This window comes from Leopardus geoffroyi, chromosome B4 (assembly GCF_018350155.1).
Source record: "Leopardus geoffroyi isolate Oge1 chromosome B4, O.geoffroyi_Oge1_pat1.0, whole genome shotgun sequence".
NCBI classification, from domain to species: domain Eukaryota; kingdom Metazoa; phylum Chordata; class Mammalia; order Carnivora; family Felidae; genus Leopardus; species Leopardus geoffroyi.
In genome coordinates this window covers 136,369,916-136,388,675 of record NC_059341.1, presented here as the reverse complement: position 1 = coordinate 136,388,675, position 18,760 = coordinate 136,369,916, and the positions used below count along the sequence as shown (strand labels likewise).

Below are 18,760 nucleotides of genomic sequence, written 5' to 3'. Positions count from 1 at the left end.
TCTTTGGAATTCGGTTTACTCGGTGGCTTTGCAACCTCAGCCATCCGACTGGCTTAAGAAAAGGTATGCTTTTGTTGATTATCCAGTCTTTTCTCATGATCGTGTTGGGAGCGGCGCTCTTTTTAGCTTCCTACCTTCGAAGTCTATTCCGCACATCTTTCGTGAATGTACACAATGTGCCAGGCACGTTCTAGGTGCCGGGGACAGAGGCAGAGACAAAACAGATCTGATCTCAATAAACTTATATGCAGTCGAAGAGAGGCAATCTGTAGTATTACAGACCGTAGTGTTAGGTGCTAGTAAGTTCTATGAAGGACACTTAAGCAGATGAGGACTAAGAGAATGATGCGTGTACAAATGGTGGTTTTCCTCCCTTTATACCCCTGCCTACCAGCGTAGACCCCGCACTTCACTGAATGGCCTTTTCTTCTCCTCGGGGATCTCTATGCCGTAGAGCAGATAGTACTCCGAGTCTGATATGTAACTTGGTAAGATTTCAGTTCCAAAGAGTAAACAGTCCCATCAGAAAAGATAGGACAGTTCCTCATAAACGTGCCGGGTGTTGTGTGTAGGGCCAAACAGGTATTGAGACAGGGAAACTGAAGTGACCTCGTTAAAACGAGAAACAAAGGGGCGCCTGGGTGGCGCAGTCGGTTAAGCGTCCGACTTCAGCCAGGTCACGATCTCGCGGTCCGTGAGTTCGAGCCCCGCGTCAGGCTCTGGGCTGATGGCTCAGAGCCTGGAGCCTGTTTCCGATTCTGTGTCTCCCTCTCTCTCTGCCCCTCCCCCGTTCATGCTCTGTCTCTCTCTGTCCCCCCAAAAAAATAAATAAATAAACGTTGGAAAAAAAAAACCGAGAAACACAAAGCACAAAAACGCTTCTCTGCTCCTTTTCCTTCGGGAACCTGCACCCCTGTCTTGCGCATGCCTTCATGTATATCCTCCTTGTAAAGGCCAAGGAGTAAATGATTTCTTGAGAGCCTTCCAGTGTGATAGAAACATCCAAGGAGTGACCAAGCAGGATCAACAGGTACATTTTCCAAGACCACAGACTCCAGCTACCTCGATGCCAAGACCCCGGGCTCCAGGGCTTCTGGAGGACGCCTGAGCACCTGTCCTTGTTTTGACCAGTCCTGAGATGCCTAAGTCATGTACACCAGACCACGACCCTCCATTAAAACCCCAGACCCTCCGGGTGCCCAGGTGGCTCGGTCAGTTAAGCGGTTAAGTGTCTGACCCTTGATTTGGGCTCAGGTCATGATCTCACGGTTGGTGGGATTGAGTCTGTTGGGCTCTGTGTTGACGGCATGGCTCCTGCTTGGGATTCTCTCTCTCTCAAAAAAAACAAAACAAAACAAAACAAAACAAACAAACAAACAAACAAAAACCACACATTAAAACAACAAAACCCAGACCCCAAGCAAAGGAGAGACTCTCTTCTTTCCTTTCCGAGTCTCCCAGACGTTCCATCTGCTATGTTGTATCACTTACACTACGTAATAACCTTTGCTCTCACTTCCTCTCCCACTAGGTTGGATTTCTGTCCTGTGCAAAGCCAAGGGCCCTCTTGGCTGGTCCTGCAGGACTCCCTCCAGGTCCTCTGAAGGGCCAGCCTGCATCAACACCAAGGGACCCAGAGTACAGGAATATCTACTTGGACTCAATAGAAGGAAGAACTTGCAGTCACAGCTATCTGCAAAAGTAACTCACTGTTCTGGAAGGTCATGTTTTCCTTCCTTGAGGAAAAGTTCCAACCCTGGGTTTATCTGAGTCCACATCCCAGCAAGCTGCCAACTTCCCCTGAGGGCGTCTAACCACACAGGTTGAGTGAGCACTCCTGGCTTCTAAAAGCAGAAAGGAACGGCCAGAGCCTTTTCCAGGGATCCCGGGGGGGAAGCTGCTTCCCGGGGTGCCCTGATTCTTCATCTCTAGCCCCATTGTACAGATGAGCAAGCCAGGAGTCAAGGCGACCTGACCAAGGCCACAGAAGAGGAAGTAGCGGGCTGAATCAGGCTTGGAGCTAAGGTTGCCCCGTTTTCCTTGCACGTGCATGCACCACCCAGGTGCACCCCAGCCTCAGGTGACAATTTCCCGGTGGCTCGACACCCAGACGGTGAAAGAGGCACCTTTCTCCACGAGTTTATTTATATTTTTAAAAATTTACTAATTTATTGAGAGAGTGGGGGAGGGTTGGGGGGGGGGTGTAAAGCATCCCAAGCAGGCTCCTCGCCATCAGGGCAGAGCCGGATCCCGGGCTCGATCCCATGAACCGTGACATCGTGATCTGAGCCGAACCCAGATGCTTAACTGACCGAGCCACCCAGGCGCCCCTCTCCTCGAGGTCAAACCCTCTGTAACGTCAGCCAAAGGGTGGGCTGCAGCCCGGGGCGCTGGGGAAAGTCGCGCTGCTTTTCTGGTCTATTCACCAGTTGGGGCTGAACCTCAAGGTAACGGCCCTCTCTCGCTGACCCAATACCCAAACAGATCCTCTAAGAAAACCAATTTTCGGGCGATGAAAGCTTCCCCACCCCAGGGGTCGGCTTCACCTTAATGAAAAAAAAGATTTTTTTTTTAAAGGAAGGAAGGTGACAAGCGACAATCAGCGGCGGGAGGTGGCGGGTCGGCCCTTTGCCCTCACGTCTCCTCCTCTGCCACCTGGAGGGACTGGCTCTGCGCCCTCAGGAGGACGAGGTGAGAAGACCTCGGCCAAGCACGCGGTCGGCCGTCGGTCGACGTGGCGATCCACCAGCCCGAGTGGCGGCGGGTCCCAAGCGCCAGCGCGCGGGAACCAAACTCATCCGCGCCCAGCTTCGCCTCGCACGGCCCCGAGCAAACGGCGGCCGAAGGCGCCCGAGACTTCTGCGCACGCGCGGACAGCGCCGGGGCGGGGCCCGAGCGGGCGGAGCCAGCGGCGCTGCCGAGCGAGGCCGCGAGAAGAGAGCGGCGCGTGAGCTCCGGTTGTGGGCGGGACAGGGGGCGGGGCCTGGGGCGGGGCCTGGCCGTCACGCTCAGCCCCGCCCCCCTCGGCCGCCGTCTATCTCCCGGAGGCGGCAACCGCTCCTGCTTGGTCCTTCCCGGTTGGCCGGGCCGGCGGCGCCTCGCTTCTGTGGTGACCATGGGGGACCCCAGCAAGCAAGACATCCTGACCATCTTCAAGCGCCTCCGCTCGGTGCCCACCAATAAGGTAACGGCTGCCGGGCGCGTTGAGGCTTGCTGGCCATCGGCGCCGAACCCCGCGGGCGGCCCCTGCTGCGGCAGTGGCCGCGGCCGCGGGAGGAGGGGCCGGCCCGGCCTGTGACACGTCGCACTTGCGGCGGCGCCTGGGCCTCGCTGGAGTCCGGGCCGCGCGCCGCCCCCAGCCTCAGCAAGGGAGAGGGGGAGGGGGCGCACACCGGGGCCCCGGGCGGGGCGGGCACTTGGGGGTCCCGGGGGCCGGGGGGGGGCACAGACCTTGTGGTTCCTGACACCGAGCGGGGGAACACACACGGGGGGCAGGGTGGCGGAGTGGACCCCGTGAGTTCTGGAGAGAGCTGCGGGCGAGCTCGGGGCCCCGAGAGAGGGCTGGGGGGCATACACAGGGGCTCCTGTGAGCGGGGCGGACACCGCAGGCCACCTGTGACCCAGCTGGGACGCATGCACCGGCTCGGAAACTCCAGCTGGCAGCGCTGGGCGCGTGGGGAAGCTCGTGCGACCCCACTCCCCACCCCGCACCGCCCACCCCCAGCCCCGCACACTGGAGCTGACCTCTGAAGTTCCTGGGGTGCCTGTTGGAGCCTGCTTGGTTGCCCGTGGGTTTTGATGGCAGCCTCAGTTTCCCTCTCCGCTAAAGCGGCTAAGTGGTGTGTGTTCAATGGCCTCTTTTCTCTTGCTAAGAAGGCCCACCATACACCCCTTTCTCTTTCTTCCCTTGGGGTCTCTCCAAAATCTTTGGAGAGTTTGGAGATTGGGGTTTTCCTTTTTTTTTTTTTTTTTTTTTTTTTGGTCTCAGAGGTGGTTTTCTCCTCTGACTTTTACAACTTTTCGCAACCGGCTGGAGATGTTGTGATGACACATCGCGCGCTCACGTGACACCCTCCCCTGAGGATCACAGGTCAGAGTGGAACCTGGAGAGTGCAAAGGGCTGTCAGGGCGTCAGCGTGGACTCTCCCCTCCCCTCCTCTGGCAGCAGTTTGTCGGGCTCCCCACTGTCACCTCCAAAGTGAACAGCTGTTAACGATCATGGTCGTGAGCTGGGGCGTCCCAGCATGGAAAGATCCCGAGTTTCGCAAAATTAAGATGTCTTTGTCCTAAGCCTTGGAAGGGAGCCTGTATTTTTACAGACTAAGAAGATGAGAAAGGAAACGGCTTATTGGAGGGGATGTCTGATGAATGTAGGGAAGTCGGAGGAGGAGAAAGGCTCCGGGAATTCTCGAGTGCCCATTTCTTGGCCGTTTTCTTGATTTTCAAATTTAGATTCATCTGCTATTACAAAGAGTGGTTGCCCTAGAGCTAGACAAGGTTAGGGTCTGCGCCTGGCAGTGTAGAAGTTACACTTTTTGTCTGCTCTGTCTCCGAAACAGTGTGTCTTCTCTTTGAATTCATCGAAGGGAAGGTGCTTTCTTTTTTTTTTTTAATTTTTTTTTTAACATTTATTTATTTTTGAGACAGAGAGTATGAACGGAGGAGGGTCCAAGAGAGAGGGAGACACAGAATTTGAAACAGGCTCCAGGCTCTGGGCTGTCAGCACAGAGCCCGACGTGGGGCTCGAACTCACGAATCGCGAGATCATGACCTGAGCCCAAGTCGGACGCTTAACTGACTGAGCCACCCAGGCACCCCGAAGGTGCCTTCTTTTAAGGAAGAGCTCATCGTCTTTAGGACCCTTTGAGGGATATGTGTGGGCTTATTGGTAACTATGTCACCTTGGGCAGGTTCCTTGGCCACGTTGTACGTCATTTTCCTCAGCGGAAAATGGAGACACGAGCAGGCTCTAACCCAGAGGGTTATTGCAAAGGATTAAATGAGAAAACCCAAGAAAAGCAGTTGGAACAGTACCTCCGTGTGCCGGTCCCCACTAGTGTCAGCTAGTTTATTGTTACTGTTTTTGTCACAAACCCACGCACCTGTGGAAAATGTTACGTCCCGTAACAGGATTAATAAAAGCGTGGAGCAAAAATATTTTCTGGTAATGTTCCGCAGCATTGTGCTACCTTTCTTGATGAAGAATTTTTCACTTGATCCTTAGGAAGAAACCATTAGGTAAGCAAAGATGAAAACTCGTTTTAGTGATGTGGAGGAGTTGGGGAACAGTAAGCATTTAAAAAAAATTTTTTTTTAATGTTTATTTTTGAGAGAGAGAGACAGAGTGTGAGCGGGGGAGGGGCAGAGAGAGAGGGAGACACAGAATCTGAAACAGGCTCCGGGCTCTGAGCTGTCAGCGCAGAGCCCGATGCAGGGCTCGAACCCATGAACCGTGAACTCATGAGCTGAGCCTACTTACTTAACCTACTCAGCCATGAGCTTAACCTACTAAGTCGCCCAGGTGCCCCTATAAACCTGCTTCTTTTATTTTAAAATTTTAAAAATGTTTTTATTTATTTTTGAGACAGAGAGAGACAGAGCATGAGCAGGGGAGGGGCAGAGAGAGAGGGAGACACGGAATCTGAAACAGACTCCAGGCTCCGAGCTGTCAGCACAGAGCCCGACGCGGGGCTCGAACTCACGGACCGTGAGATCGTGACCTGAGGCGAAGTCAGATGCTTCACCGACTGAGCCATCCAGGCGCCCTAACCGTAAGCATTTTTAAGAAGGGGCTGTAACGGAGAGAGCTGTAAGATATACAGACGGAAGAGGTACTTCAAAAGAAACCACATGGTTTACTTTAAGAATACGTTGTCCGATGTCTCCTGCTCGTGTGTGACGAATATTTACCGTGGATCAAGGTTTTAACTCAGAAGGGTCTGATTTCTAGTTTGAGAAGTCCTTCCCGGTCTGTCTGTGTTTTACTGCTCAAGTTTTACTGCTCGATTGCTTGAGTTGTTCCGCCAACAAGTATCCGCTGGGCAGCTGCGGTCCACAGAGCGGTGGGGCACACTGATGGATCCAGAGACAGGCTCCTGCCCTCAGGAAGCTTCCAGTCTGGCGGGTGGAAGACAGATAAAGGACAGCCTGGCCTGTGAGAGGGCAGTGTGGTGAGGGGTGAAGAGTGAGCCCTGGGGCAGACCGCTGGGGGTGTAGAGTCCCCAAGATCCCGCTTCTCAGCTGTGATACTTCGTAATTCCTTAGTTTTCTCTAAAATGGGGGTGAAAACCCACACCAAGTGCTTTGCGGAGAATACGAAATGTGCAAAATGAAAATGCAGGGCCCTTGTTTAAAAAGCGTTGGAAATTTCAGGGCCCCTGGGTGGCTCAGTCGGTTGAGCGTCCGGCTCGATTTTGGCTCAGGTCATGATCCCAGGGTTGTGGGATCGAGCCCCTGTGTCGGGGTCTATGCTGAGCGTGGAGCCTGCTTAAGATTCTCCCTTTCTTTTTTTTTTTTTTTTTTATAAATTTTTTTTTTCAACGTTTATTTATTTTTGGGACAGAGAGAGACAGAGCATGAATGGGGGAGGGGCAGAGAGAGAGGGAGACACAGAATCGGAAACAGGCTCCAGGCTCTGAGCCATCAGCCCAGAGCCCGACGCGGGGCTCGAACTCACGGACCGCGAGATCGTGACCTGGCTGAAGTCGGACGCTTAACCGACTGTGCCACCCAGGCGCCCCAAGATTCTCCCTTTCTTTCTTCCTCCTCCCTCTTGCCTGCTCGTGCGTGCGCGCGCTCTCTCTAAAATAAAAATAAAAAAATTAAAAGTGTTGAGAATTTCAAGATGGGACAGCAGAGCATTAAGCAGCCGTGGGGCCCTGGGCAGCCGTATAGGTCACACGTGTGCCCAGAAGCTGGCCTCGATGGGGATAATAATAATGCCTTCTTGTAGGGTTGTTATGATGGTCCAGTTGGCCAATAGCAATGCCTGACGTGGAATAAACACTCAGCGTTAGCTGTTACTTGTGTAGTAGTTACTCTCGTCAGTAGGCAAAGCCAACTGTTAGAGGTAGTTGCTTTCCATCACCATGAGAAGTGATATTCTGCTTAGAAAACCGTATCTCAGGGCGCCTGGGTGGCTCAGTCGGTTGAGCGTCCAACTCTTGATTTCCACTCAGCGCATGATGTCACAGTTGGGGTTCGTGAGATCGAGCCCCGAGTTGGGCTCTGTGCTGACAGCGAGGGACCTGCTTGAGATTCTCTCTCCCTCTCTCTCTGCCCTTCCCCCACTCGTTCTTTCTTTCTCTCTCTCTCCCGAAATAAATAAGTAAACTAAAAAAAAAAGAAAAAAAAAAGAAAGGAAAAGAAAAAGAAAACCGTATCTCAGTTTTGCTGTGGGACTGCGTATCACAACCAAGCGCAATCCCGCTCTCAAAGCCACCTCCCGCCCCAGCATGTGTGAGAGCCAGACTTGCATCGCTAACTGCCTGCTGGTCTCACACCTCGCAGTACCTGATCTCAACCGCCCCTACACACTGTCCAACAACCTGTGTTTGCATTCAGTAGGTGCCTACTTGGTGCCAGGCTCCGTGCTCAGCTCAGGTGCACGAGATAGGACGCCTGCCCTCACGGAGCTATGTTCTGGCAATTTCTCATCTTAGCTGCTGGTCACGAGGGTGCTGAGACCAGCCTGTTAGAAGCCAGTCTGCGCTCTCCCCAGCCACGCGACAAGCCCACGTTGGGAAGATTCTCATTCTTGCCCGTTCTGGGCCGTGCACCATCTCCCTTGTCACCTCCCTCGCGGGGCCGTCTCCTCCGCAGGCTGTTGCCGCTTATTGTGCCTTAAGATTCTGTTCTTGAGAATCCAGTGGCCTCTTGGGCGCTGTCTAGAAAACTTTTTCTCTCCTGTCCTTGCTTACTAAGATTCCGCCTGTAACTAACTGTCTTGCCTGCTGACTGTGGGTGCATGTGCAGGCTCCATGCGGGCAGACTCTTCCTGAACCCCCTTCGGATGTCTGCTTCCTGTGTTTCCGGTCCTTACTTGGTAGTAAGTGCACAACTATTGGTTGAGTCACTGGGGGACTACGGGCGGCCTCTTGCAGAGGGACAGCGCCGTTGGTAGAGTTGGTCACACTGTTTGGGGTCCCACGGAAGGGGATTCCTTACTCGACTGGCTGTTACCACGGGGCATCTTAATTTCTGTGTCCTACCCTCCCCCTGCGCAGTGAGCTCCAGAAAGGCCAGCAGGTGGCCTGGCAGGGGACAGGGACCCAGCAGGTGTTTGTGGAATCCGTTCCCAAACACCTTAGTGCCTACCATGGTATCTGACATACAGCAGGTAGTCAGTAAACACTGGAGCGGACCGGCACCTTCCACGTCAGTTGTCACTCTAACCCCATACTTCGTGTGAGCCTGTCGTGCTGAGGGCCTTTGGAAAATCCGCTCGTGTTTTCACTCTCGCGTTGCCCTCAGAAGGCCAGAAGCCAGATCTTTCTTGATGACTGTAGTTGGGACAAACTTCCCATAGGTGTCTCTGTCTATCAAGTGTATTTAAAATCTAGGACTCTTATTCTGGAAGAAAAAAAAATGTTCTCTTATTAGTGGAGTTTTTGCCATTCTGTTGTTCTTTTTTTAATTTTTTTAAAAATGTTTTTATTTTTATTTTTGAGACAGAGAGAGACAGCATGAGCAGGGGAGGGGCAGAGAGAGAGGGAGACAGAATCCGAAGCAGGCTCCAGGCTCTGAGCTGTCAGCACAGGGCCGGACGCAGGGCTCGAACTTATGAGCTGTGAGATCACAACCTGAGCCGAAGTCGGACGCTCAACCGACTGAACCACCCAGGCGCCCCGTGCCCTTCTGTTGTTCTGACTTTAATTAATTATAAATATTAAATTCCGTGACAAACTCTGGGTATTTTAAAGTCGTTTGTATGCTCCTGTTGCCAGACGCTCTCAGATGAAGACTGTTTGACCTCAGTCAGTGTTGAGGGAGGAGGGCCCTGGCTCTCTCATGAGGGTGCCATCAGGCCATCTGCTGGCGCAGCCATCTCTCCAGGCTGGGGTTCCCCACTCTCAAGCTCGGTCCTGAGGTGCTCCGCCGGCCCCTGCTCCTCACCGGCTCGTTGCACTCGGGGCGTCCGTCCCTCACCACTTGGAGCTTCTCCCCTGGGCCGCTCGAGTGTCCCCCAGACCTGCCAGCTAGCCTCCCCCAGAGCCAGTGCTCCAGGGGAGAGAGGTGGCAAGAGACAGAAAGGAAGCCACGGCGTCTTTTATTATCTAATCTTGGAAACTTCTGCCTTCTTACTGGTCACAGGTCACCCCGCGCAAGTGAGGGTGGCTCCCGTCCCCTCCGGCTCAGCTGGCTGGGAGCCGGTTGAGAGCCACTGGCTGGAAGGCCACAAGGCCACAAGGCCTTGAGTGTTCCCACCAGGGGGACGTCCCTGGTTAGTGTTCATTTGCGTGACTGGTAGGGAGCCCTGCTGATGCCTAATTAATACATAATTATCTGTAACGTAATGATAAAGAAATTGAAAGTTCAGGGTTTTTTTAAAAAAAATTTTTAGTTGACTTATTTATTTTGAGAGAGACAGTGATAGGGTGAGTCAGGGAGTGGCAGAGAGAGGGGGAGAGAGAGAATCCCAAGCAGGTTCCCCGCAGAGCCTGACGCGAGGCTCGAACTCCCGAAACTGTGAGATCGCGACCTGAGCCAAAACCAAGAGTTGGAGCTTCACCAACTGAGCCTCCCAGGCGCCCCAAATGTTGAGGTTTTTTTAAAAAAAAAAAAACCAGGTGAGATATTTTGTACTAACCCATTTCAAATTGTGAACGTTCCGCAGCTTTCAAGCTCGATCATGTATCGCAGCCTGTAAGATGGCTCATTTAGCTGATAGGGATGAATTAATAACTGAGTTTTAAAATTGTCTTGCAGGTGTGTTTTGACTGTGGGGCCAAGAACCCCAGCTGGGCGAGTATAACCTACGGGGTGTTCCTTTGCATCGACTGCTCAGGGTCACACAGGTCACTCGGGGTCCACTTGAGCTTTATCAGGTGAGTGAGTCTGTTTGCGTCACGGGCGGGCGCGGTTCTTTTCCCCTTTTCTGCTTTACGTTTGCTTTGCCGTCAGGTAGAATGAGAGGCCGGCGAGGAGTCGCGGGGATCGAAATCTTTATAGTTAGGTAACCTGGAGGATGACTTATTTTCCGTTCGGTGACTGTTCGTAGAGCTCTGTGTCAGAGACCTGAGGCTGTGGTGCTGCAGACAGAGTCAGGAGGGAGGATCTGAGACCCTCTCCCCTTCCTTTTATCACCTTCTAATAACCAGCAGCGCAGCGACAGCAGGGGGTTGGGGTGCTGCGGGCCTGCCGTTGGGAGGAGAGCTGATAAAAAGGGCGAGAAGCAGGGCGCCTGGGTGGCTCAGTCGGTTGAGCCTCCAACTTCGGCTCAGGTCATGACCTCCCGGTTGTGAGTTCGAGCCCCGCGTCGAGCTCTGTGCTGACAAGTTGGAGCCTGGAGCCTGCTTCTGGTTCTGTGTCTCCCTCTCTCTCTGCCCCTCACCACTCAGGCTCTGTCTCTCTGTCTCTCTCTCTCTCAAAAATAAATAAAGATTGAAAAAGGAGAGAAGGCTCGTTATAACACAGGCCTACAGCTCTGGCTCCCAGGGCCGCTGACCTCACGAAGCCCGAGTGAATGATTGTGTTGGGAGTTTGAGTGGCAATTTCAAGTGCTTGTAAAAAGAAACTCTTTTTTTTTTAATCTGCAGACGTGGGCTGCCATTGGCTCCCTCTGGGGAGTACATATCTTCTACTCTGGACAGTCTGGTTGCAGCCTAGATGGGGCTTTTGCGTGTGGCCCCCTTGGACACAGCCCCACAGTCCGGTGGGAGGCTGAAGTGCCCTTGTGTGAAATAAAATAATCTGAAATAATAAAAGCATCCCCAGGCAGGCTCAGCACTTGGAACTGAGCGAGGCTTGCTCGTCAGCAACCCCCCCTCCATTCCTTATGACTTAAGGAACATCGATATAATACTATTACTATGAAGAACATTGGTTCCTATAAGATAAATCGATTATTATTTGTAATGAGACATTTTCTACGATGGCACGAAAACTACATAGTAAAAATAATATAATTTTCTTTTTTTTTTTTTTCTTTTTTTATTTTTTGGGACAGAGAGAGACAGAACATGAACGGGGGAGGGGCAGAGAGAGAGGGAGACACAGAATCGGAAAAAGGCTCCAGGCTCTGAGCCATCAGCCCAGAGCCCGACGCGGGGCTCGAACTCACGGACCGCGAGATCGTGACCTGGCTGAAGCCGGACGCTTAACCGACTGCGCCACCCAGGCGCCCCTATAATTTTCTTTTAAAAATATATTCACTTAAAAAAAAAAAAAAACATTCTGATGTACCTTCGTGAGTTCTTTTTTCGGGAAATCAGTTTGTAGAGGCTGATGGGCTAAATATTTATAGCCACGTAACTCCGTAGGCAATTACTTAGAAAAGGGAGTTCTTTTGTGTTCTTCCTGGTTTCAGAGTATCTATCCATTTCTTGTCTTTTTGTCTTAGATGCTGCTCCCAGAATATTTTGAATACACTGTCCTGTTCTTGTCCTTTTCTTTAAATGTTGAGGGATTTACTTGCCCGGGCAGGTTTCTTTTTAGGGTACTTCCCTCCTCTCCACCTCCCCCCCCACCCCCCCACCCCCCCGGATTGGTTGTTACCGGTTACCATAAGGTGAGCTGCTCTGCCCAGAGCTCATGAAGTCTGGACTCCATTGGTCTTCCTTTCTGTCTTCACTGTGTTCTGTCCCTCTTCCTCTGTGCCAAGTCCCGCCCTTGTAATCTGGCCCTCCCTTTGCCTCTCCAGCAAAGCACACCTCCAGTATAAACCATTCCAGGCAATCAGGCGGTCTTCTGATGTGTTCCCTGGTGAGGGGAGGACTTACCCAGATCATAATGAGGCTAGACAGCAGGGTCTGTCTGGGCTGCTGTAGGTTTAATGACTAGCCTTTTAAAAGTCAGATAAATAGAACTATGAATCACAGTGTGTATAAATGATTCAGAAACAACTGTCCAAAAGTCCTATACAACCGGAGGGCAGCAGTCTAGGATTTGGGCAAGAGGAAGTCAAGGAAGGTGAGAGTACTCAGCAGCGTTTTTGTTTTTAAGAGGCAGAGGTTTGCTCATTAAAATTTTTTCTTGGTGGGAAGAAATTACAAACACTAGGTCATTGGGAAAAAAAAAAAACCCAAGCAGTCCCAAAGTTCATAAAGTAAGTGAAAAGTCCTTCCTCTAGAATCCCTTGCCCCTCTACACTCTCTTCCCCTGCCAGACGCACGCACCGCCCCACCCCCCCAACAGTCCCACCTCCCAGTCACGAACAGATGAACAATTTGGCATGGGTGGAATGTTTATTTAAATGGAGGTTTTTTTTGTTTTTTTTTTAAGTAGAATTTCAAGTCAACAATTTTACAAAGGAAAAAACCTATGAACTCTTGCCAACCAAAAAGGGAAAGGCGGGTTAGGCATCCACGGAAATGGCCAGCTGCCTTGGAGCTGACTGCAGAGGATGTAACTGTATTGGCCCCTGCCCACCACCTCCCAGGGCTTGAACTCCGGGCCTCAGCTCCTGGGGCATCTGCGCCTCCCCGTGCTCCTCTCCCTCCAGCTCTGTTTCCTCTCAGGTTCACTGTTAAGTATTTCATGAGCTTATGAAAGGTGAATGGAATCCAGTAGGAGGGTAGGGACAGGCTTCGGTACAGCATGAATAAGAAGATAGACTGGAGGGGCCTGGGTGGCTCAGTTGGTTAAGCATCCTACTTCGACTCAGGTCACAATCTCGCGGGTTGTGGGTTCGAGCCCCACGGAGTCTGTGTCTCCCTCTCTCTCTGCCCGTCCGCCGCTCACACTCTGTTTCTCTCTCCTTCAAAAGTAAATAAACACTAAAAAAGTAAAATTAAAAAAAAAAAGAAACAAAAAGATAGACTGTAAAAGTGCCCTATAGGACATGAAAACAGCACTGCCTCTACTTCCGGTTGGAAAGTCAGTCCAAGTTGACCATGAGGTGGTAACATTTGCAATGAATTTCGAAGTTTTGGTGAGATTTTGATCATGGAAACAAGGCAGGGGAAAGGAGGTCAGCAGTCAGGCTTTGAGAAAAGGTATGGGGCGCCTGGGTGGCTCAGTTGGTTGAGCTACTGACTCTTGATATTGGCTCAGGTCATGATCTCAGGGCTGTGAGATCGAACCCAGCATCCCTGCTTGGATTGTCTCCCCACCCCCGGCCCCCCCCCCCACCCCTCCCTGGCTTATGCATGCGCGCATGCTCTCTCTCCCTCTAAATAAATAAATAAATAAATAAATAAATAAATAAATGAATGAATAAATAGATATTTTAAAAAAGTATAGAGGCTGGAAAAAGTGAACTGTTTAGTAACTACTTTTTTTTTTTAACATTTATTCATTTTTGAGACAGACAGAGACAGAGCATGAACGGGGGAAGGTCAGAGAGAGAGGGAGACACAGAATCTGAAACAGGCTCCAGGCTCTGAGCTGTCAGCACAGAGCCCAATGTGGGGCTCGAACTCACGGACCGCGAGATCATGACCTGAGCTGAAGTCAGACGCCCAACCGACTGAGCCACCAGGTGCCCCAAGTAACCACTTTTTAAAAAAATTTATTTCTTGTGAGAGAGAGAGAGTGCAGGAGGACTAGAGAGAGGGAGAGAGAGAATCCCAAGCAGGTTCCTTGTTGTCAGCACAGAGCCCGATGCAGGGCTTGAACTCACGAACCTGGAGATCATGACCTGAGCTGAAACCAAGAGTCGCATGTTTAACTGACTGAGCTACCCGGGGGGCCCCTAGTAGCTAATTTGTCTAGGCAGAGGAAAATGAAGAGACATAGGATTTCAAGGGGAAGATTTGGGGGACATTGTGGAGGGTCTTGACTGCCAGGCCAAGAGCCTGTACTTAACTGCTGAGACCTTGAGGGGCGAACACAGGAGGGCCGACCTGGGCCCCGGGCGCAGAAGGTGCCCACAGACATTGGCCAGGCGGTGCTGGGCAGGCGTGAGGAGAGAGGGCACTGTGCCTGGCTGCTGGGGGCTGAAGCCCAGCACCACCCCGACTGTTTCTGCTTCCCTCTCGGTGTCTCTGTTTCCTTCCCTTGAACGTGGGGATGAGAAGCTGGGGAGTCACCGTAGAGGCTTTGGGAGAAGAAAGCGGATGAACCCACATAAAGCCTGGCACATGGTGAGTCCCCAGCAGATGCCGCCAGCGATCAGGTCTGAGTCATGTGTGTGCCCGCCCAGCGGATGCCGGAGGAGAAACGTTTGTGATGTTCATGTAGGAAGGCAACGCCTTGCGTGGCCTTCAATCCAGCAGCCAAGCCAGTTAGAAACAGGCGGCTCCTGAAGCTGTTCCCGGGCTTGTCTGTGAGCCAAAGTCTAGATTACCGTTGCTGGATGGATGAAATTCCATTTAAAATTTTTGATTACATGATAGCTTTGTCATGTTTATTTGGTGAGATTCCTTCTGATTTCTAAAATCTATATAAATGTGCTGCTTACTGACTCTGGCAGCCACTAGGGAAGCTAATTCATGCAGTTTTGGGGAGGTTATACTGGACTCATGTAAAGATTATAGAGGTTGTGGGAAACCTCTTCTCATTGACTTGGCTGTTAACAGGAGCCACTTTGTTAAAGTGTCACTGATTCTTCCACTTTTCTTACTGCCTCTGCTTTACTTTTTTCTTAGCGCTGTCACAGACTGTCAATTACCTTTCGTGTCTCTCAATCTACATTGGAGGGAAGAAATCACCTACAGTGAAGTCACCTCCTCGTGTAGGAATGGGCACTCGTGAGCAATTAAGTTTCCTCTAAAGGTTGACTAGTTTCGGGCTCCACAACCCAGTTCAGGAACAATTCGTTTTAATCTTTTTTTCTAAGGAATATATAGAGTAATATTTGGAGAGAGAGAGAGAGAGAGAGAGAGAGAGCGAGCGTGAGCCGGAGAGGGGCCGAGAAAGAGGGAGACAGAGGATCTGAAGCAGGCTCTACACTGTCAGCACAGAGCCCAGTGTGGGACTCAAACTCACGAACCGAACCGTGAGATCACGACCTGAGCTGAAGTTGGACCCTTAGATGGTGGAACCGCCCCTATTTTTTGTTTTTTTGTTTTTTTAAGATCGTTTAAGACCAAAAGTTGAGGCTGATTAGCAAATCCAAGTACTTGCAGCCTCAGTTTTAGGACCTAATTAAGTCAGCCCAAATTCAGGTACCTGTTATGTGCCTGTTGTAGGAGTGTGGCAGAAAAACGTGGGACATTCCTGTCCTCTGGAGCTCGCTGCTTCTGACCTGTCACAGCGTGACAGGGTTAACATGATCATGGTGATGGCGATGGTGAGAATTTTAGCCATATGGGATTTACCGCGAGCCAGGCACTTTCCAGATCTTAGCTTGTTTGGTTTCTACAAGAGTGAGATAGATAATACTATAATTATCACTGCTTTGCACATGAGGAGAGTGGGCACAGAGAAGCTCAGTAACTTCTCCGAGGTCATCCAGCTAGCCATGGCAGAGTTGAGCTTTGTTCTGTCTCAGTCTGTCTCCAGAGGCTGTGCTGTTAACTGCCATATGCTCTGACAGCGTGGGATGGGGGTGGGACCTGACTCCGTCTGATGCAGAGTCGTGAACATGTGGCTCAGATCCATCAGAAAAAGGATTTCAGAACAAGGTATATCATTTAGTCACATTCCCTGGTCATCAAATTCTAAAAGATTTTATCTTTGTCTTTGGGAAACCTGCTGCTTATAAAGGGTAGATTAAATTTTGCTTTTTATGTATTGACACGGAGTGGATTTGTTACAGGCGCAAGTAATGATATGTACTAGCATTATTATTTTAGGGTAGCTATTGGCTTCAAAATAACATCCTAACGTTTACAAAGGCTAATAAGCAATACAGATAGGCATAGAAATTGGCAAATGGGAGGGCAGTATAAAAGGAAAAGAGGCGTCTTTTCTTTTTACCTTCCTGTTTTGTACAGGGACTCTGCCTACACCCATTCAGAAACGTCCACGTTCCTTTACAGTTAGGGGGGGACAAGCTGTTGCATATGGGACAGCCTTGCTTTTTGCTCTTACCTACGGATTTAAGGTAAAGGCTTCTAACATTGTTGGAATATCACACCTTGCTTTACAGTGATCGCGCGGCGAATTGTTATTGTTGGGAAATACGGTTATTGCCTTTACCTTGCCTGGATTTGGTCTCGGGTTGCAGAGGAGTAGAGCACGAGGTGTGGTAGGGGAGAAGGCCCTTCCAGTTTTCACGTCAGGAGCACTAAATCCTGAGTTTTCTCCCCTCCCTGATGGCGGTGGTGTTGGTTAGGTCCCTTCTGCTTGCTGATGAGACTGTGAGCGCCCCCGAGGCTCCTGTTAGAGGTCGGACTGGACAAATGCGTAGCTGATCTGAAAAATCAGAAGAGCACATCTGTTTTGAGCAGAGAGACGTTACCGATTTTTAGATCATAAGCCACTGAGAATGGGAGGCGAGGAGTCACAGTTGTTCCAACGGCCCAGGAAGCTCGTCTTGTCCCTGAGCCCCAGATGAGGCGCTGTCTGGAGCAGCGGAAGTGCTCCTGACCTGGGGCGGCCCACCTGTGGTCACGCGTGGAGGGGAGTGTGTGGCTGGGCCATTGGAAACATGGCTGCCAGGAAGGATGAGAGGGGCCGGGAGCTGTTTGCATCACTATCACAGGCTCTGCAGGCCCAGCACATCCCCTGTCACTGTTAACACAGACCTAGAAGTCTTCAGGATCCTGAAAATCAAGGGAACTCTTGTTTCCAAAACTTTGGTGGCTTCGTTCTGGGGGAAGAACGTGTTAACATTTGAGAACATTCTCCCCATTTAGATCTACTGAGCTGGACTCGAACTGGTCTTGGTTTCAGCTGCGATGCATGCAAGTTGGAGGAAATGCTCACGCAGTAAGTTCATCGCAGACCTGCTGTCTCCCTTTTCGCTATAAGCCGGGAGGGAGGTTGGGTATTTGCATGTATGAGTTTGGGAGGCCCTATTGAGCAGCCAAGACGAGACGGGCCCGGGAGTGGATGGCCCTGGTAACTTGTTTATCCCCAAATCTTTTAAATATCTCGTAAACACAAAGCTCTGGGCTGGGTGCTGAGATACAGTGCCGAAGAAGACAAAGGAGATCCCCTTTCTTAGTAACTTCTGCATAAAACATAGCTTCTTAAGTGTCCAATTAACTTATAGTTTTAAAAGAGCAGGTCTTTTTACCCTCCCTTACAAACCTAAATAAAGAGCCTCAAATATGTTAAACTTCATTTACAAACCCAGTATATCTGATGAATCCAGTTGGGTCAATATAAGGATTGCTCATACAGGTTTCTAGAATGCCTGCTTTCATTGAGATATGAATTCCGACCCTTATGAGGTGGTTGGAAACAGTTTCCTCTAACTGTTGAAACATTTATCTTATCTCGTGCTTATGCTGTGGTTTCTGTTCACGAAGAAACAGCACTAGACAAGGTGATGGTTGGCGTGGCCCCTGTTAACCAATTTGTCAGAAATTCCAAGTTAGAGGAATTCAAACTGAAATGAATTTCTCATGAGCTAAAAGTAGTCCAGAGTGGAAAGCGTCCCCCCAAATAACAGAGTAATTCAGAATGACCAAAGTGGGTTGATGGAGAAATGAAGGGCCACAGCTTTGTCATTTTGTACCATGAGTCTCATGCCCGGTTACAAAAAAATACCAATGTTGAATGTATGGAAAGCATTCCCTTTTACAAGGAGGAGTTGACTTTAAATTAGGTAGTACGAATTCTTTTTGTAAATTATGTGGTTTAATTACTTTTGTTTTCACTAGTATTTCCCAAAAACTCCTTCATAACATGAAGTAATGTTTTCAGTCACAGGTGAGATTTAATGCCGCGTTGCTATTAATTCATGCGTTTTCCTCTGTAGTCTTCCTTTTTCCATCAACACGGCTGTGCCACCAATGACACCAATGCCAAGTACAACAGTCGCGCTGCTCAGCTCTATCGGGAGAGAATCAAGTCGCTGGCCTCCCAGGCAACGCGGAAGCATGGCACTGATGTAAGTCACGGGTGGGTTGGATCGCCTCCGGCAGATGAACAACATTCGTTTCGGTACAAAAGTGGTTTTGGGGGCTCCTGAGTGGCTCAGTCATTTGAGCGTCCGACTTCGGCTCAGGTCATGATCTGACAGTTCGTGGGTTCGGGTCTTGCGTCGGGCTCTGTGCTGACGGCTCGGAGCCTGGAGCCTGCTTCAGATTCTGAGTCTTCCTCTCTCTGCCCCTCCCCCGCTTGCACTCTGTCTCTGTCTGTCTCTCAAAAGTGAATAAAAATGTAAAAAAGAGAATTTAGGGGCACCTGGGTGGCTCAGTTGGTTAAGTGTCCGACTTCAGCTCTGGTCATGATCTCACAATTCATGGGTTCAAGCCCCATATTGGGCTCTGAGTTGACATCTCAGGGCCTGGAGCCTGCTTCAGATTCTGTGTGTGTGTCTCTCTCTCTCTCTGTGCCCCTCCCCCACTCGTACTCTGTCTCTCTGTCTCTCTCATAAATAAATAAAAGCAGTAAAAAAAAAAAAAAAAATTTTTTTAAAGTGGTGTTACCTATCCCAAACAGTAAAACCTTCTAGCTGGATTCTCTTGCAACGAAACCATGTGTAGTCGATTCTTGAGGTTCATGGGAGTGATGCACTGAATGAGTAAATGCGGAAACATCACTC

General features: G+C 50.5%; 1 protein-coding gene across 2 annotated transcripts in view; it reads left to right on the top strand.

Moving 5' to 3' along the window:
• The first annotated feature begins 2,577 nt into the window (after nt 1–2,577).
• Nucleotides 2,578–18,760, top strand: part of ARFGAP3 (ADP ribosylation factor GTPase activating protein 3) — a 55,551-nt gene continuing 39,368 nt past the window's right edge. The window contains exons 1-4 of one of the 2 annotated variants that reach the window (XM_045466911.1): nt 2,578–3,184; nt 9,928–10,046; nt 16,902–16,974; nt 17,972–18,103. In XM_045466911.1, the coding sequence (XP_045322867.1) occupies nt 3,116–3,184; nt 9,928–10,046; nt 16,902–16,974; nt 17,972–18,103 (393 nt within the window). In that variant the 5' untranslated portion in view covers nt 2,578–3,115. The remainder of the gene's footprint in view (nt 3,185–9,927; nt 10,047–16,901; nt 16,975–17,971; nt 18,104–18,760) is intronic. The other variant, XM_045466912.1, reaches the window with a different exon arrangement.